This window comes from Stegostoma tigrinum, chromosome 4 (assembly GCF_030684315.1).
Source record: "Stegostoma tigrinum isolate sSteTig4 chromosome 4, sSteTig4.hap1, whole genome shotgun sequence".
In the NCBI taxonomy this organism is placed as follows: Eukaryota; Metazoa; Chordata; class Chondrichthyes; order Orectolobiformes; family Stegostomatidae; genus Stegostoma; species Stegostoma tigrinum.
Window position 1 is genome coordinate 18,719,057 of NC_081357.1, and position 17,178 is coordinate 18,736,234.

General features: G+C 43.8%; 1 protein-coding gene across 3 annotated transcripts in view; it reads left to right on the forward strand.

The window, feature by feature from the left end:
* The window catches only part of LOC125452282 (TOG array regulator of axonemal microtubules protein 2-like), an 88,284-nt gene that overhangs the window by 45,996 nt on the left and 25,110 nt on the right, over positions 1–17,178 (forward strand). For 2 of the 3 annotated variants that reach the window (XR_007247520.2, XM_048530505.2), the window contains exons 10-14: positions 1,435–1,591; positions 4,336–4,488; positions 6,797–6,938; positions 12,096–12,201; positions 16,442–16,677. Coding sequence is in view for 2 of the 3 variants with exons in the window: in XM_048530505.2 (XP_048386462.1) it covers positions 1,435–1,591; positions 4,336–4,488; positions 6,797–6,938; positions 12,096–12,201; positions 16,442–16,677 (794 nt within the window). In the remaining variant the exon portion in view is untranslated. The remainder of the gene's footprint in view (positions 1–1,434; positions 1,592–4,335; positions 4,489–6,796; positions 6,939–12,095; positions 12,202–16,441; positions 16,678–17,178) is intronic. The other variant, XM_048530510.2, reaches the window with a different exon arrangement.

A 17,178-nucleotide genomic window follows, 5' to 3' on the forward strand; every position in this document is an offset into this window, starting at 1 on the left:
TGTGGATTTCACCAGCTTCAAAATTTCCCCTTCCCCCACCGCATCCCAAAACCAGCCCAGTTCATCCCCTCCCCCAACTGCATCCCAAAACCAGAGCAGCCTGTCTCTGCCTCCCTAACCTGTTCTTCCTCTCACCCATCCCTTCCTCCCACCCAAAGCTGCACCTCCATTTCCTACCTACTAACCTCATCCCACCTCCTTGACCTGTCCGTCTTCCCTGGACTGACCTATCCCCTCCCTACCTCCCCACCTATACTCTCCTCTCCACCTATCTTCTTTTCTCTCCATCTTCGGTCCGCCTCCCCCTCTCTCCCTATTTATTCCAGAATCCTCTCCCCATCCCCCTCTCTGATGAAGGGTCTAGGCCTGAAACATCAGCTTTTGTGCTCCTGAGATGCTGCTTGGCCTGCTGTGTTCATCCAGCTCTACACTTTGTTATCTTGGTTGAAAGTGAAACTCTCTGCACAGGGAGTAGTTGAGATTTCCCCAAAACCCAACAGTTATATTCAGAAGGGAAGCAAAGGATACTCTGAGGACCTGAAGTCAAGTGGTTGAAATAAAACATGCACACTGTGATGAAGGTTCATGATATGATATAATATTACGATTTGCATACTTGGATTTTGAGGTGGCCAGGATCATGTATGGCTTAAAAGTTTAAGTTGTTTTTTGATATTGTTTGTGTTACAAAGGCGAGACATAGTTTTCATTTCATTTTTCACTCCCATTCACTACTGGCTTAGGATTGTCTAGAAATGTGTTCATGTACATTTAATGTGGCAGAAAACAAAAAAAAGTGAAAAAAACTACTGTTGCCTGGCATCATGATGTCCTAAGTGACAAGAAGGTCCCATGACATCGAGAGAACTCTCTTTAGAAAGAGACTGATGCCTCCAATATTTTAATCCAAATTGGATTGGTAGTATCCATATTGAACATATGAATGAGTTTCTTGTGGCTTATTGATAGTATCCCTACTTCTGAGCTAGGAGGCCTGGGCTCAAGTCCCACCTGTTCCACAGGTATATAATAACATCTCTGAACAGGCTGATTTAAAAATATCTATAAGAACATAAACAGTTAAACAATCAGTGCATCAGTTACTCTGTTCCATCAATGTTTCTTGTGTTACACAGTTTTCATTTCATACAGGTAGTTCTGCTATTTTGCATGTCTCATTAATGTGAATTGGCTGTAAAGCGGCTGACGGATAGTGGATGCTGTTTGGATAAGGCAAACTTTCTGATATACAGGTATAGTGGTTTTCTTTAGTGTGGGGTCATGCAAAAACACAACTTTTGCATTATAGGAGAACTACCTGTCTGGGGTGTGGCAAACCCTTGCTTCTATGTGGGAATTGAAACTCTCAGCATCAGTACTTCAATGGTAAATCTATTTTCTACCTCCGCACTGGCACCCCCAAATTTTCCACAGCTATGTCACATGACAATCTCCAAGTCAGTGCAGGAGAAGATGCATCAGAAACGGAGGGAAGAGATGGAGCAGAGACAACAACGGAAGGAAAGCGAGCAAAAACAGCAGCTGAGAGAGCAACTGCAGGACATCACACTCCACAGGGATACTGTCCCAGGTAATGAAGCAGATGTCACAGGGTGGGCGGAGGAAATAAACTTATCAGGGATGGGAGGTTTGAAGAGGACAGCAATTATGGGATGCTGTTAGTGGTGGGGGCGGCGGTGGTGGTGGTAAGATTAGGGTCAGGAGGGTGTTTGGAAATTCAAAGCCCTAAACTCAACAACTCTAAGCCTTTTCTTAGAGTATTGGTCATTACACAGGAACAGGCCCTTCAGCCCACCATGTCTGTGCAGACCAGGATGATTTTAAATTAATTCCATCTGCCTGCACATTGTCTGTATCCCTCAATTTCCATCCTGTTCATGTGTCTGTCTATTGTTTTCTATTGTATCTGCTTCTATCATCTTTGGCAGTGTGTTCCAAGCGCCTACCGTCTTCTGTGTTTCAAAACAAAGCTTTCCTCGCATAGCTCCCTGGAACTTTTGCCCCCTCACCTTAGACCTATGCCCCCTAGTATTTGACAGTTGCACCCAGGAAAAAGACTCCAACTATCCACCTAGTCCATGCCTCTTATAATTTTATATAGTTCGAACAAGTCGCTCCCCCCAGCTTCCAACACTTTAGCGTAAATGATCTAAATTTGTCCGACCTATCTTCGGAGCTAATAATGATATTTGTTCATGGGATATGGGCATTGATGGCCAGGTCAGCATTAGTTGCCCACAGATGAAAGAGGGCAAGAGGGCAATTAAGAGTCTACTGAACTTCTGTAGTTTGGAAACACATGTAAGCCAGAGCAGATAAGTAATTAAACTATTGGAGAAATTTGGAGCAGGCAAATCTTCTCCCTAAAATGAGCCAGGTGGGTTTTTCCCCCTGATAGCAGATACCATTAGGTTAGCTTTATATTTAAGATTTTAATCGAACTCAAATTTTGCCATCTGCCCTGGTGGGATTTAAACCTTGAATGTTAGCAGGAGGATTCTGAATTCCTAGTCCAGAGCTGTTATCACTACACAACCATCTCTCTCTCCTCACTATTGTTGGATGATATTTGCGATAACCTTTTCACTTCCATGTGCAAAATAACTTATATCTACCTTAAATCAAGGGAATGTGTGGATATATGTCATAGTACAGACACAAAAATCCACATTTGATGTGTCTTTTTAAAATGTTACCATAGGTATGGAAAAGGATGGAAAGACGCTACTCCAATCTTTAACATTATGATATGCTATGAGACAAATTACCGGATTTATTGATGCAATTTAAATTTACCAGTTTGACATTTGAACTCATGACCCCTCAGCTTTAAGTTCAACGACATGTTTACAGGAGACATTTTGTTGTTTTGTAATCATTTAAAGAAAAGCATTGCATTGGTGACAATTAGAATTAGGTTTATTGTCACATGTACTTGAGCCTAAAAGTACAGAAGTACAGCACAATGTGTACAATGTCGCCATAAATGCTAGGCAAAGTGCTTTGTTACAAATCTTACGTTCCAAAATACATTAGATACAAAAATAGAGAAATTTTTAAAAAAGCTAAAAGTTCTACATTACGGTTCTACATTGTGTAAATTACAAAAGTAAAGAACTAAAGTTAAAAGATAGACATTATAATCTTTCTATAGCCTGCAGTCATTGCGCACACTCTGCCCTGTGCTGGGCCAACTTCTAATGGGCTCACAAGCCACTAACCACCATCTGTAACAGGCTGACCCCACTAGACCGCAGTTTGCTGACCGCCAGTGGCTGCAGTCTGGGCCCCCACCCCACTGGCCACTCCACTCTGGGCCTGCTGACAACTAGCTGTCCAGCTCTGCTCTGGGCTCACTGACTGTTCCACTCTGGGCCCTAAACTGCTGCAATGCACCAATGCCGTCACTGCCCTCTGCTCTCCACAAGGTAAGTTGAAATAAGACTTCAAAAAATTTTAAAAAAGGGAAGAACAAGAAAAGGGACGAATAAGAGAAGCGAACCCAAGGCTGAGCCAGAAGGCTGCCTACTCCACTACTGCCATCTAAAGATGTGGCGAGATTGATGTTGCCAAGCTCAAAATACAATGAACTCATTAGAAATCTTGCCTCTTGAATTGATAGAAACCGGAAAAGGTATCTTGTGTTTTTCCAATGTGTTAAATGTCTTAACTTACAGCTGCTATGAATGGTGAGAACAATATATTTGTTGATGTGAAAAGATATTTTTAATGAGACAGAGTTCCGGTGAACTGCTGCAGTTCAAGTGTTGGAGTTACGTTGACAGTGTTGTTGGGAAGGGAGGTCCAGGACTTTGATTTAGTGATCCTGACGGTACAATTGTACGTTCCAAGTCAGGGTGATGCTTGACTCAGAGAAAAATCCGCATGTAATGGTGTTTTCAATGTTCCAACTGCCCTGTGCATTTGGAGAGACATTGGTTCTGGTGAACTGGAGGGTGAAGTCAGAGAGAGAGTGTCCCTTAAAACTGTGTGAATTTAGTTGCTTCTCTTGTATGTTTCCCACTTCTTCCATTCTGTCACTGGTGGCTGCCTCCAGCAGCCATGCCCCTGAACTATGGAAAATCTCCTCTGGAAAATCTCTGATCTTGTAAAGGTGGTCCTTAAGTCCTACTTCTCTGAACAAACATTCAGTAACCGGACCTGGTTTGTGCTAGGGATCAGTTTAATCTGATTTACAGTCCTGTGGAGCATCTTTCATATTGTGTCATATGTGTGTTATATCAATACAATTTGTTGTTGATGAGGTTCATAGAAAGATACAATGTGGCTGCCTGCGTTTCTTTTTTTGTGCAGTTCTGAGGTTACTGAACAGTAGGGAATTCAGCAAGACCAGTCTTAGCTCTACTCTCAATAATGGCAGTTCATTGCGAAAACGAATCAATCGTCCTTCGCTGCCGAGCATCCCAAATATCATTCAGACCAACAATGTATCTCGACATTTCTCAGGTAAACAAATAGAACAATATGGAATAGTGCCTAAGCACAGCCGATTCACTCGTCGTTATGCTTGTTTTAGTAAGTGAGAGGTTTGTGGGGAGTGCTAGATGGAGAGGGGAGAATATATATGAGGATGCCACAGGTAAGGCTACACTCCGCCCAGTTATTCATTTTTTAGCCTTTCATGGGATCTGAGCACCACTGCCAAGGCCTTTCCCCACTTGCCCTGGCGAAGGTGCCGGTGAACTGCTGCAGTTCAAGTGTTGGAGTTACATTGACAATGTTGTTGGGAAGGGAGGTCCAGAACTTCAATTTAGTGATACTGAAGGAACAGTTCTATGTTCCAAGTCAGGTGATGCTTGACTCAGAGAAAATCCTGCATGTAGTGGTGTTTTCAATGTTCCAACTGCCCTTGTTGTTCTTGGTTTTAGACGTTTTAAGCTTGGCAGATGGTGGGGAATTTTCAGTTTGTACTCCCATGTATCTGCTGCCCTTGACTTTCGAGGTAATAGAACTCATGTTTTTCTGGGGACAGTAACACATTGTAGGGTAACTCCCAGCTCCTGTTCAAATAAACCATGGAATGGGGTTAGGGATGATGCGAAATTATTTATTTGCCGCCTGATTGCTGATATGGTGGACTAGATTATGCATCACCTATAGAACCCACACAAAATGGAAAACATTCCCTTCTTACAAGTATATGACTTGGACCTTTGTGCGTGTACCCATGCCTATCATATAAGGTAATGGCATTAATACATTTTAGTATTGTGATTGGCAAGACGTTGCTACGAGAAGATTCAGAGGTGATTCAAGTACAGATTTGCGGATTTTGATGTTGACCATGACAAAATAGAATTTTGGAACTCATATAGTGCATAAAGAGGCCATTAAGCCTATTGTGTCCGCACCAAACCTCTGAAGGGCATCCCACCCAGACCAGCCCACCACCCTATCCCTGTAACCCCTGCACATCCCTGGGCAATACAGACAATTTCCCATGGCCAATCCACCTAACCTGCACATCTTTGGGGTGTGGGAGGGAATCAGGAGGAAACCCACGCAGGCACAGGGACAATGCACAAACTCCACACAGACGGTCACCCGAGGGCCAAATTGCACCTGGCGCTGGGAGGCCGCAGGTATTAGAACGACTAGTTGTCTTGATATATACTAATGAACTAGACCTGTTGTGAATAGGGCGCAATTCCAAAATTTGCATGTTGACAAATACTTGAGTATTTTGAGATGTGACAATCAGTGATAAAGAGGTCACCTACAGATTGGCGCAATGGGTGGACATGTAGCAGGAGAAGGTTAATGCTGAGAAGCGTGAGGTGATGCGTTCTGGTAGAATAAAATGAGAGGCAATATTAACTAAATGGTAAGATTCTAGGTTAAGGAGTTGAAATTGCAGGAGTAGAAAAACCTGGGGGTGCATGTGCACCATTCATTGAAGATAGCAAGGGAAGTTGAAAAAGCTTTGGTATCCTGGATTCTCTGAGCAGAGGCATGAAGTATCAAAGCAAGGAAGAGATATCTACCCCTTAAAAATAAAATCACTGGTACAGCCTCAACTGGAATATTATGCCCCATTTTGGACACCACGCTTAAGGAATCATGCGATAGCATCGGGGACGGGGCGGATTTATAACAAGGGTGAGTGTCTTCAATTGCATGAATAGACTGGAGAAGCTGGCTTCTGTTCTTTAGGGAGCAGAAAGTTTGATGGAGGTGCTCAAAATGGAGAGACATTGGGGACTGAGTGGATAAAAACTTTTCTCATTGGTGTAACTCAGGAGCCAGAGGTCAGCAATTCATGATGACTGACAAAAGAACGAAAGGCAAGATGGGTATGTTATTTTAATACAGTGAATGGTTATGAAGGATAAGAGAAAATTTGCAGTCACAGGGAAAGGCTGATTTTTTGGGATTAGCTAAACTGCAAAGAGCCAGCACAAATATGATGGGCCAAATGGCATCAGCATGCTAAAAAGCATTCTGTGATTCTTTGTGGTAGGTATAGTGTTTTTAAGAGGAATAGTGCGTCTAGAGTATTTTCCAAACCCTTCCAGCATATTGGACCTTCCCTCATGTTTGGGTCTGTTGTGGACTAATTGTTTGATTTAGATGAATTGTAGTGTTTTGCCTAAAATTCCACTCATGTTGTATCATGTGACTACTAGGGCTGTAGATAACAAGTTAGATTGGATGAAAATTGGCCTGGTTAGTTACCAACATTTGCTGTCTTCTGAATAAAATTTTATTTCCTTTGAGACTGATGTTTTGCTGCCTAACATGTCTGCTGTTCCAGCTCAGTCACTGCCTGGCTTCCCTTTGGATTCCCCAGAAGGAGATGCAGAAATGGATGATGAAGAATTCCTGGAAGTGCACTCATTCACCCGACAGGAGCAAGGATTGACCGAGGCACTGAAACTCCTGGCTAACAGCGATTGGTCAGAAACAAGTCTGGATTTTAAAATATTCTTTACTTCGAGGCTGCTGAGAAAACCTGAATCAAAGAATTCCTTCAATTCCTTCCACTTCCTACAGACAAAGAGTGTGGCCATGGGTACCCGCATGGGCCCAAGCTATGCCAGCCTCTTTGTTGATTACGTGGAACAATCCATCTTCCGCACCTACACTGGCCCTAAACCTCCTCTGTTCCTCCGTTACATTGATGACTGTATCAGCGCTGCCTCATGCTTCCACGAGGAGCTTGAACAGCTCATCCAATTCACTAACACCTTCCTGGACCTCTCTGTTTTCATCTCAGGCAACCACCTGGAAACCGATATCCATTTCAAGCCCACCTCCCACCCATCTTCCTGTAAAAATACCATCCCTTATTCCCAGTGATAATGCTCCACACTCCCCTCCAGCCCCATTACACCTGGCACTTTTCCCTACAACCGCAGGAAGTGCTACACCTGCCCTTACACATCGCCCCTCATCCCCATCCCAGTCTGATGAAGGGTCTAGGCCCGAAACATCAGCTTTAGTGCTCCTGAGATGCTGCTCGGCCTGCTGTGTTCATCCAGCTCCACACTTTGTTATCCCCTATCCCCAATTCCTTTGCCTCCGCCACATCTGCTTCCAGGATCAGGCATTCCACTCCTGAACATCTCAGATGTCTTCATTTTTCAAGGACCACAATTTCCACACACCCCGCCTCCACTCAGTGGCCGACAACGCCCTTGACAGTGTCTCCCGCATTTCCCGCAACTCATCCCTCACACCCTCTCCCTGCAATAACTGCCAAGACAGAATCCCCCTCGTGCTCACGTACCACGCCGCCAACTTCTGGATCCAATGCATCATCCTCCAACACTTCCGCCATCTGCAATCTGACCCCACCATCAAAGATATTTTTCCCTCCCCATCCTTATCTGCTTTCCAGATGGACCACTCTCTCCATGACTCCTTTATCTGCTCCACACTCCCCTCTAGCCCCACTACACCTGGCACTTTTCCCTGCAACCGCAGGAAGTGCTACACCTGCCCCTACACATTGCCCCTCATCCCCATCCCAGGTCCCAAGAAGACTTTCCACATCAAACAGATGTTCACTTACACATCTGCCAATGTGGTATACTGCATCCGCTGTTCCCGTTGCGGCCTCCTCTACATCGGGGAAACCAAGTGGAGGCTCAGGGACCGCTTTGCAGAACACCTGCACTTGGCTCACATTAAAGAACTGCACCTCCCATTCGTGAACCATTTCAACTTCCCCTCCTATTCCTCAGGAGACATGTCCATCCTGGGCCTCCTGCAGTGCCACAATGATGCCACCCGAAGGTTGCAGGAACAGCACCTCATATTCCGCTTTGGAACCCTGCAGCTCAATGGTATCAATGTGGACTTCACAAACTTCAAAATCTCCCCTCCCCTTACCGCATCCCAAAACTAGCCCAACTTGTCCCCGCTTCCCTAACCTGTCCTTCCTCTCAGCTATCCCGTCCTCCCACCTGCTAGCCTCATCCTGCCCCCTTGACCTGTCCATCCTCCCTGGACTGACCTATCCTTTCCCTAAATCCCCACCTACACTCACTTTTACTGGCTCAATCCCCACCTCTTTGACTTGTCTGTTTCCTCTCCACCTATCTTCTCCTCTATCCATCTTCTATCCGCCTCCCCCTCTCTCCCTATTTATTTCAGAACACCCCCTTCCCTTCCCCCATTTCTGAAGAAGGGTCTCGGCCCAAAACGTCAGCCTTCCTGCTCCTCTGATGTTGCTTGGCCTGCTGTGTTCATCCAGCTCTACACCTTGCTATCTCAGATTCTCCAGCATCTGCTGTTCCTGCTATCTCTGTAATGTGGATTGTCTTGTTATTCGAGTAATGATTTATATCCTTATTCACTCACGACAGTAAAGCTCAGTATTAATGTGTGCAATCTGTTTAATCACTTAAAGATTTACACCTCTGTCTTAAGCTCTTGAGTTATTGTCCAGTGTCTTGCCATTTGAAGTCAACTATTGTGGATGTGATAATTCCAAACCTTCATTCCAATGCCAGTTTCAGCCAAGATCCATTATCAAGCTGCACCTCTACTTGTGGTTCTTCCCAGAAGTCCTGAGAAAATTAGTGGTGGACCAGGAACAGGGACTAAACAAAATTAATACTGACAAATGAGTAAATTCATGGAAGAGTGACCAAACCTTAAGACCTGACCGTTTCTATCTGAAGGTGTTGAAGGACCTGGGGGAGCACATTGTATGTGCCTTGACTATAATATTTCGGAATTCCCTAGATACAAAGGTCATCTGTCTTGATTGGAAAATTGCATGCATCACTTCGCTTTTTAAGAAGGGCAATAAAGGAAACTGAGAGAATGACAGACCTTTTAGGCGAATATCTGTGATGTGGAAATTTTTTGGTGACTATAATCAAGGAAGGATAACTGAACACCTTTAAATATTTTCAGTTAATCAGGGATTCACAGCAGCTAATGGCTGACAAACCTCATTGAATTCTTTGCAGAGGTGACTAAGGTAGTGGGTAGGGGAACATCTATGAATATTGTTTTTTCGGACTTCCCCAGAAGGCATTTGATGAAGTCCCACATAAGACGCTGTTAACTAAGGTAGAAGCCCATAAAATTGAGGACAAGTTACTGACGTGACTGGAAAATTGTTTGAACGATAGGCCTCAGAATGGAAGGATAATGGATTGGTACTCAAATTGGCAAGATGTGACCAGTGTGTCTCACAAAGGTCTATGATAGGGCCTCAATTATGCACATTATTTATTAACAACTTGGATAATGGCACAGAAAGTTGTAAATCCACATTTGCTGATGACACAGTTAGGTGACATTGTAGATAGTGTAGATGAGAGCTTAAAATTATAAAGAGATATGATAGACTGTGATAAACTCCACTTTACTTATAGTAACAGGCCCTCAGGAGTGACCACAGCCACTTGGAGTGACCTAGCTGGTCAGCCCTGTACAATGAAGGAGCAGACTCTGGACTAACATCTATAAAACTCATTGACTATCTTCGCACCACTCGCTGGGCTGGTGGCACTGGACCCACAGGGCTGAGTTTGGCCTCATCCTCGGAAGTGCAATGATACTGACCCTCTGACAGGCAGACTGACCGTGCTCAAGCTACTGGACTGATACCAAAGGCTGCCCTTGAGTTACTGTGCTGAGCTTTCTTGCCTGAAGGCTTGTGCATGTGCAGTGTGTTTGCCACAAACAGACAAGTAATTGATGTAGCACATTGCTGTACAGCAAGATGCCCACTCCTTTATCCGATGACTGCTGGCCAGCATGACAAGCTTCCTGGCTTTGTGTGTGCACTAAACTGCAAAGCAGGACAGAAATACTGGCAGCCTTTAAGGTGTAGTGAGGGGGCAAAATGCTATAACATAATGCAAGGATGCTGAGAGTATACAAAGTGATTGTGTGCTAAGAGAGTGAGCAAGCAGACATGAGATGCTCCAATCTGTAAGCTGGGTGCCTTTTCCTGCGACCTTGCAGTGGCCAGTGATGGGAGTTGGTGCGATCCGCAATGAAGAAGCTGATAGAGTATTTTAGAGACTGCAACATGCTCAAGTCCTGATAATTCAGAAGAGTTTGTCACTTTAGAAAGTGTAAAATGCTCAATATTTGAGTTAAGCAGCTCAAATAATCCAACAGAGTGGGAATTTAATATCAAAACATGTGGATCATCAGGTAATTTGATTTGAATGACTCTGTTCAGAGAAATAGACAATGCTTCATAAAATGTGTACTTATAATGGATAGCTATTACGTGAGATCTGACTCCCGGGAAAATTGCATCTCCTGATATTGCTGGCCCATTTCCTATTTTCTATAGTCACTAAAATTGAAACACTGAAAATCCTGTGAGGCACACTCGCAAAGTGGAAATGTCGATTGTAGAGCCCCTGCTGCACACAGAATGAGATGAAGTCTCTAAAATAGCATTTCCATCGCTGGAATTATTGCTGTTAACATTTAGTGAGTGAACCCCTTTTATAAAACCTTACATCCTGACATGATAAAATCTGTACTATTTTTTCAGAGATAACTCAATCCCTCCCAGAAACTTAATTCTAATTGGTTTTACCATTGCTCTTACAGTCTGTGGGATTTTTTAAAAACATGAGCTCGGCATTATTTAGCTAATGATCTGGTTTAGCCACTCTTCTCCCGAACCCGAGTCAGTGACCTGTCCATTTGGTGTTTGCTAGGACTGTCAACATAGTAGAACCTATTTTTAACAGGGTTTTGTGTCACTGGTGAATGTTTGCTCTTAACTAGTGCCAAGTAGGAATTTCTGCACACAGTGTGCCCGATTATCTCTGCACAGATTTCAATGGAGATGAGATATTTCAAAAGCCACAGGCTTTGTGTAGAGCCAAGCCATGCGAAAGTTATCTTTATACATTGTGTTCATATATTTAGCATAGTTAAATATTTAACTAACTTGAATGAGTAGAATGTGAAACAAAAAAAAGGAACAACAATCTGACACTCAGCCCTTTGAACCTAGTAAGATCATGGCTCATCTGCATTTAACTGGAGGTCTACATATCCCCAATAATCTTTCATCTCCTTGATTAACTAGGATCTATTTACCTCTGCCTTAAAATTTTTTTGAGATTCTGAATCCAATGCCTTTTGAGGAAGGGAATTCCAAAGACACTCAATGTAATGAGAGGAAAATTGGTTTCTCATCTCTGTCTTCAATGGATGATCCTTATTAATAAACTGTAACCCCTAATTTTAGACTCTCCTGGTGGAAACATCCTTTCAACATATCCTGGTCAAGAGCCCACAGGATCTTGAATATTTCAATTAAGTCAACTCTAACTCTACTGAACTCCAAAGTTTACAGCCCTAGCCCGTCTAGCCTTTCCCTAAAATGCAATCCACTTATTCCAGGCATTTGTTTAGTAAACCATCTCAGTACTGCTTCCATTGCATTAACATCCTTCCAAAAATACAGTGGCCAGTTGTGATCCCACTAATGCCCTCTCTAACTGAAGCATAACCTCTTTCCGCTTGCATTTAGTTCCCCTCACAATAAAACATAAAAATGCCTCTGGTCTGTCACAAAGAAAAATTCAATCATTTTCCTTTTGGTTTTGTCCTTTCAGGGAAATGAAGAGGAAGGGGTTATCAAGTGTTCGATGCTTGGCTCGATTCAATCAGGAGCTTCTCCTCACAAAGCTTCATGCTGTCTGCTTGGCAGTGACAAAAGAGGTAGGTGAAGAAGGGTCTCGGCCCGAAACGTCAGCCTTCCTGCTCCTCTGATGCTGCTTGGCCTGCTGTGTTCATCCAGCTCTACACCTTGTTACCTCTTATTATAGGTGATGTGGAAGCTCTGTTTTCTGGGTCTTTATTCTCTGAAACCTAGCACGGGAAGGCCTTTTTCCAAATTTCAAACCTTGAGAACGGAGTTGTTACCGTTTGCTAAATGCCTAGGAAATGGAAACAGATAGGTTTCAGATCAGGCCTATCCTTAGCACTGGCGTGGAGAGGCAAGAAAGGCCCTTTCCATAAAAAAAAAGCAAGTGATATGAGTGAGGTGTACAAATCTGCAAGCTACAATGACAAAGATAACCAATAATCTGTGGACATGTTTCCCTGTGATCTAAACAACTGGATGCTTAAAAAAAAACAAAAAAAATCTTCGGAACATTTTGAGGAAAGAAATGAGGAGCGGAATTAATTGAATAGTCATATGATCTGGAATGCACCACCTAAAAGTGTATTCCCTGCAGATTCCATCATAACTGTTAACCAGAATTCGCTGTATGCCAGGAGCAGAGTTGTCCCAGAGCTTGGGGAAAAGGCAAGGGCCTAATTGGTTAATTCTTTCAAAGCTATAATGGACTAAATTGCATTGCAGTCCTTGGTAGGATTATAAGGGTAAACATAAGAGATAGGTACAAAGGCTATTTTTTGCGTGCTGTGAAACATACAGTAGAAACTTATGTAGTCTCTACCATTTTGAAGGACAAGGGCAGAAGATAAAAGGGAACACCACCACCTGCAAGTTCCCCTCGCCATTTTCACTTGGAAATATATTGCTATTCCTTCAGTGTTGCTGGATCAAAATCCTGGAACTCCCTTCCTTACAGCACAGTGGGGCTAACTACACCAAATAGGCTGTAATGATTCAAGAAGGCAGCTCATCAGCACATTCTCGAGAGCAGTTGGCAACAGAAGCCCATATCCCATAAATAAATTTTAAAATAAGTAATAGAGGAATATAAACAGCTCTGAAATGGAAACTGTCAGATTTATGGGGCAGTTAAGATCTGGACTTGCTGAAAAATTGAAGTGAGAGATCATGGCATACAGCGACATAGAAAGATGAACAGAGCTCTTTACAACTAGCTATGAAGCACCTTTCGATGTTCCTTATATTAAAGACTCTAGACAAATGAACGTTGCTAATGTAATATGGAATGTTTCTTCAAACAGAGCCATAACAATGGGATAACAAGATGCAAGTTTCCAACTGTGGAAATCCAGGAAGCTCCTCATGGAGAAGGAAGTCTATGTATGGAGTATGGTGTTCTGGATGAAAAAGTGGGGCTGGGGATCCTGAAGAATCTCCTATGTAGTTGGGTATGAATGTGGGGCAGGACAGGGCAGGCTACAGAGAAGGAATGTATTGCAAAATCCTTCTCATTTCCATCTATTCAACAACTGTGAAATCAGTAGTCAGGCAGGGACAGGGGTGCATGACGAAGAGGAGGTACTTGTTCTTAGAAATTTGCATTAGCCCATGGGTTATGTTTTGTCTTTATCCGCCCTTGGAAAGTAGACACTGGCTTAGCAATACCACTGCTAAGTGCTCCCCTCTGATGACGAATCTTCCATGTGAACCTCTCTAGTCCATCTGATGAAGGTACCACCTTAGTTCTTGTTCATTAGAGAGTTCTAGCATTTTTGACCCAGTGGTGATGAAATGCTTATTTTGGTCTCAGTTAAGATGATGTGTGATGTGAGAAATTTGAGTTGGTTTGTTTCCTTGTACTTAAGTCTGAAACAGGTGGATTCTTGATCAATAGGGGAATCAAGGATTCTGGGGAAAGGGCAGGGAAGTGGATGCGAGGAATGTTGGAACAGCCATGGTCCTCTTGAATGGCAGAGCAGACTTGAGGGCCTGAATAGAACATAGAAAAGCTCAGCACAGTACAGGCCCTTTGGCCCATGATGTTGTGCCGTGGAACAAGCCTAATCCAAAAATAAAATAACCTAAGCTACATTCCCCGCAATTCACTGCAGTCCATGTGCATGTCCAGCAGTCGCTTAAATGTCAGTAATGACTCCACTTCTACATCTTCCACTGGCAAAGTATTCCATGCGCTCACAACTCTCTGGGTGAAGAACCTCCCTCTGACGTCTCTGCTATACCTTCCTCCTAACACCTTAAAACTATGAGCCCTCGTGGCAGTCAACCCTGCCCTGGGGAAAAGTCTCTGGCTATCGACTCTATCCATGCCTCTCATTACCTTGTACACCTTGATCAGGTCACCTCTTCCTCCTTCTCTCCAGAGAAAAGTCCGAGCTCAGCCAACCTCTCCTCGTAAGACAAGCCCTCCAGTCCAGGCAGCATCTTGGTAAACCTTCTTTGCATCCTCTCCAAAGCCTCCACATCTTTCCTATAATAGGGCGACCAGAACTGGACACAGTATTCCAAGGGTGGCCTCACCAGGGTTTTGTAGAGCTGCAGCATAACCTCGCGGCTCTTAAACTCAATCCCCCTGTTAATGAAAGCCAAAACACCGTACACTTTCTTAACAACCTTATCCACCTGGGTGGCAACTTTGAGGGAGCTATGCACTTGAACACCAAGATCCCGCTCTTCCTCCACACTGCCGAGAATCCTGCCTTTAATCCTATATTCAGCATTTAAGTTCGACCTTCCAAAATGCATCACTTCGCATTTATCCAGGTTGAACTCCATCTGCCATTTCTCAGCCCAGCTCTGCATTCTGTCAACGTCTCACTGAAGCCTGCAATAGCCCTCAATACTATCAATGGCACCTCCAATCTTTGTGTCAACAGCAGACATACTAACCCACCCCTCAACCTCCTCATCCAAGTCATTTATAAAAACTACAAAGAGCAGAGGCCCAAGAACAGACCCCTGCGGGACACCACTCAGCACTGGCCTCTAGGCCGAATACTTACCATCTACAACCACTCTCTGCCTCCTGTCAGCCAACCAATTCTGAATCCAGACAGCCAACTCACCCTGTATCCCATACCTCCTGACTTTATGAATGAGCCTGCTGTGGGGAACCTTATCAAATGCCTTGCTGAAGTCCATGTACACCACATCCACTGCTTGACCCTCGTCAACCTGTCTCGTGACTTCATCAAAGAACTCAATAAGATTTGTAAGGCATGACCTGCCCCTCACAAAGCCATGCTGACTCCCTTTAATCACGCTATGCTTTTCCAAATAGTCATAAATCCTATCCCTCAGAATTCTTTCCAAAACCTTGCTGACCACAGACATAAGACTGACTGGTCTGTAATTTCCAGGGATTTCCCTATTCCCTTTCTTGAAAAGAGGAACAACATTTGCCTCCCTCCAGTCTTCCGGTACGACTCCCGTGGAGAGTGAGGAAGCAAAGATCTTCGCCAGCGGCTTAGCAACCTCCTTTCTCGCTTCTCCGAGCAACCTAGGATAAATCTGGTCTGGCCCTGGGGACACATCAATCTTAATGTTTGCCAAAATTTCCAGCACATCAACTTCCTCAATCTTGATCAAGCCTGTTTTCCTGCTCCTCAACGTAATGGCCTAGTCCTGTTCATATTTCTGTAGTCTTCCTTGTTGCCGTTGTCTTTTTGGGGAATGGAGATTCCAAGTCTGGGGAGTTCCTTTTGAAGAATCTTTGAAGAGGTGTTGCAGTACATCCTGTAAATAATATAGCCTCTGTATGTCAGCAGTGAATGGAGTGGATATTTCAGATAGTTCATGGGCTGCGAAAAATGAAACATAGGCTGTTAATGATGGCAATCGTAGTGTGACTCCAATCATTGCGGATTCAGGCTTGAGCTGCATTTTTTAAAATCCCTGATCCACACCTATTGACGGAGGCAAATTAGAAGTAGTTGGCACCTACTTTACTTAGATTCTTTGTAAAAAAGCACAATAGAGCTGCTACTGGTTGTGACATGTTGAGACAGATCTCCCCTGGAATTATGTCAACAATTTCCAAACATTCAGACCAAATCTTAAGGCAGATGACAATTCCTTGTCTATGCTAAGCAGTTCCCAATATGTGTTTTGGGATCCAGCATAATTCTGCCTTGTGGTAAGTTGACAAGTATTGTTAAATTCCTGCTGCCAAATTTTAAGATGCAAATTCACTGTAGGCTTCATTCCTTTGGCTCTGGAAGTATGGTATTCGCAAACCGATGAATGGGTTCTTGCAGATCCTTGCTAAATACTGGTAAAATATTTTGATGTCTCCAGGTCAATAATTTGCGTTCGAAGGTTTCCCGCTCAGCCATCTTGTCTCTCGGTGAACTGTTCTCTCAGCTAAGGAGAAACATGGATCAGGAAGTGGACGAAGTGACCAGAATCCTGCTTCACAAGACGGGCGACTCCAACGAGTTCATCCGGGAGGAGGCGGCCAAGGCGCTGGCTGTCATGGCAGAGAATGTGAGCCCATCGCGGGCACTGACTGCCCTTATCGCAGGCGGTTTAAAGTAAGCAGATATGCAAGTGGCACTTAGAAATTAGGGAACCTTTCTGTTACTCACCTAATGAACTGATTCTGTGCGTTCATTTTAATGTGATTTGGTGCAAGGCATGCACTCCAGCCTTCCTTTGTGCACCCCTCACTACCTCTGTACTTCATCCACCAAGAACTGAAATAGGCCTGAACTCCTCGCTGTCCATCATCAGGACCAACTGACCCGAAGTGACCCTCTAAGACAGGGCAACTCAGGGACCATTCCTCCAGAGAAATCTTGGCAGTGCCTGTTCTTCTGCCTCTTGTATGGGCTTGGGAAAATCCTGTTAATTGCTAATTGGCCTTTACCTGTTCCATAGAATCTGCCTTGTAGAATGCATGACCATTAAGGAACTGGCCAGAATGTTGAAAAAGCTTTTGATTGATGAAATGTAATTCTTTCCTTTTTCTTTAATCTCTGGAAATGCATCTAATTGCCTATGATTAGATTTTTTCACAGCCAGCTTTCATAATT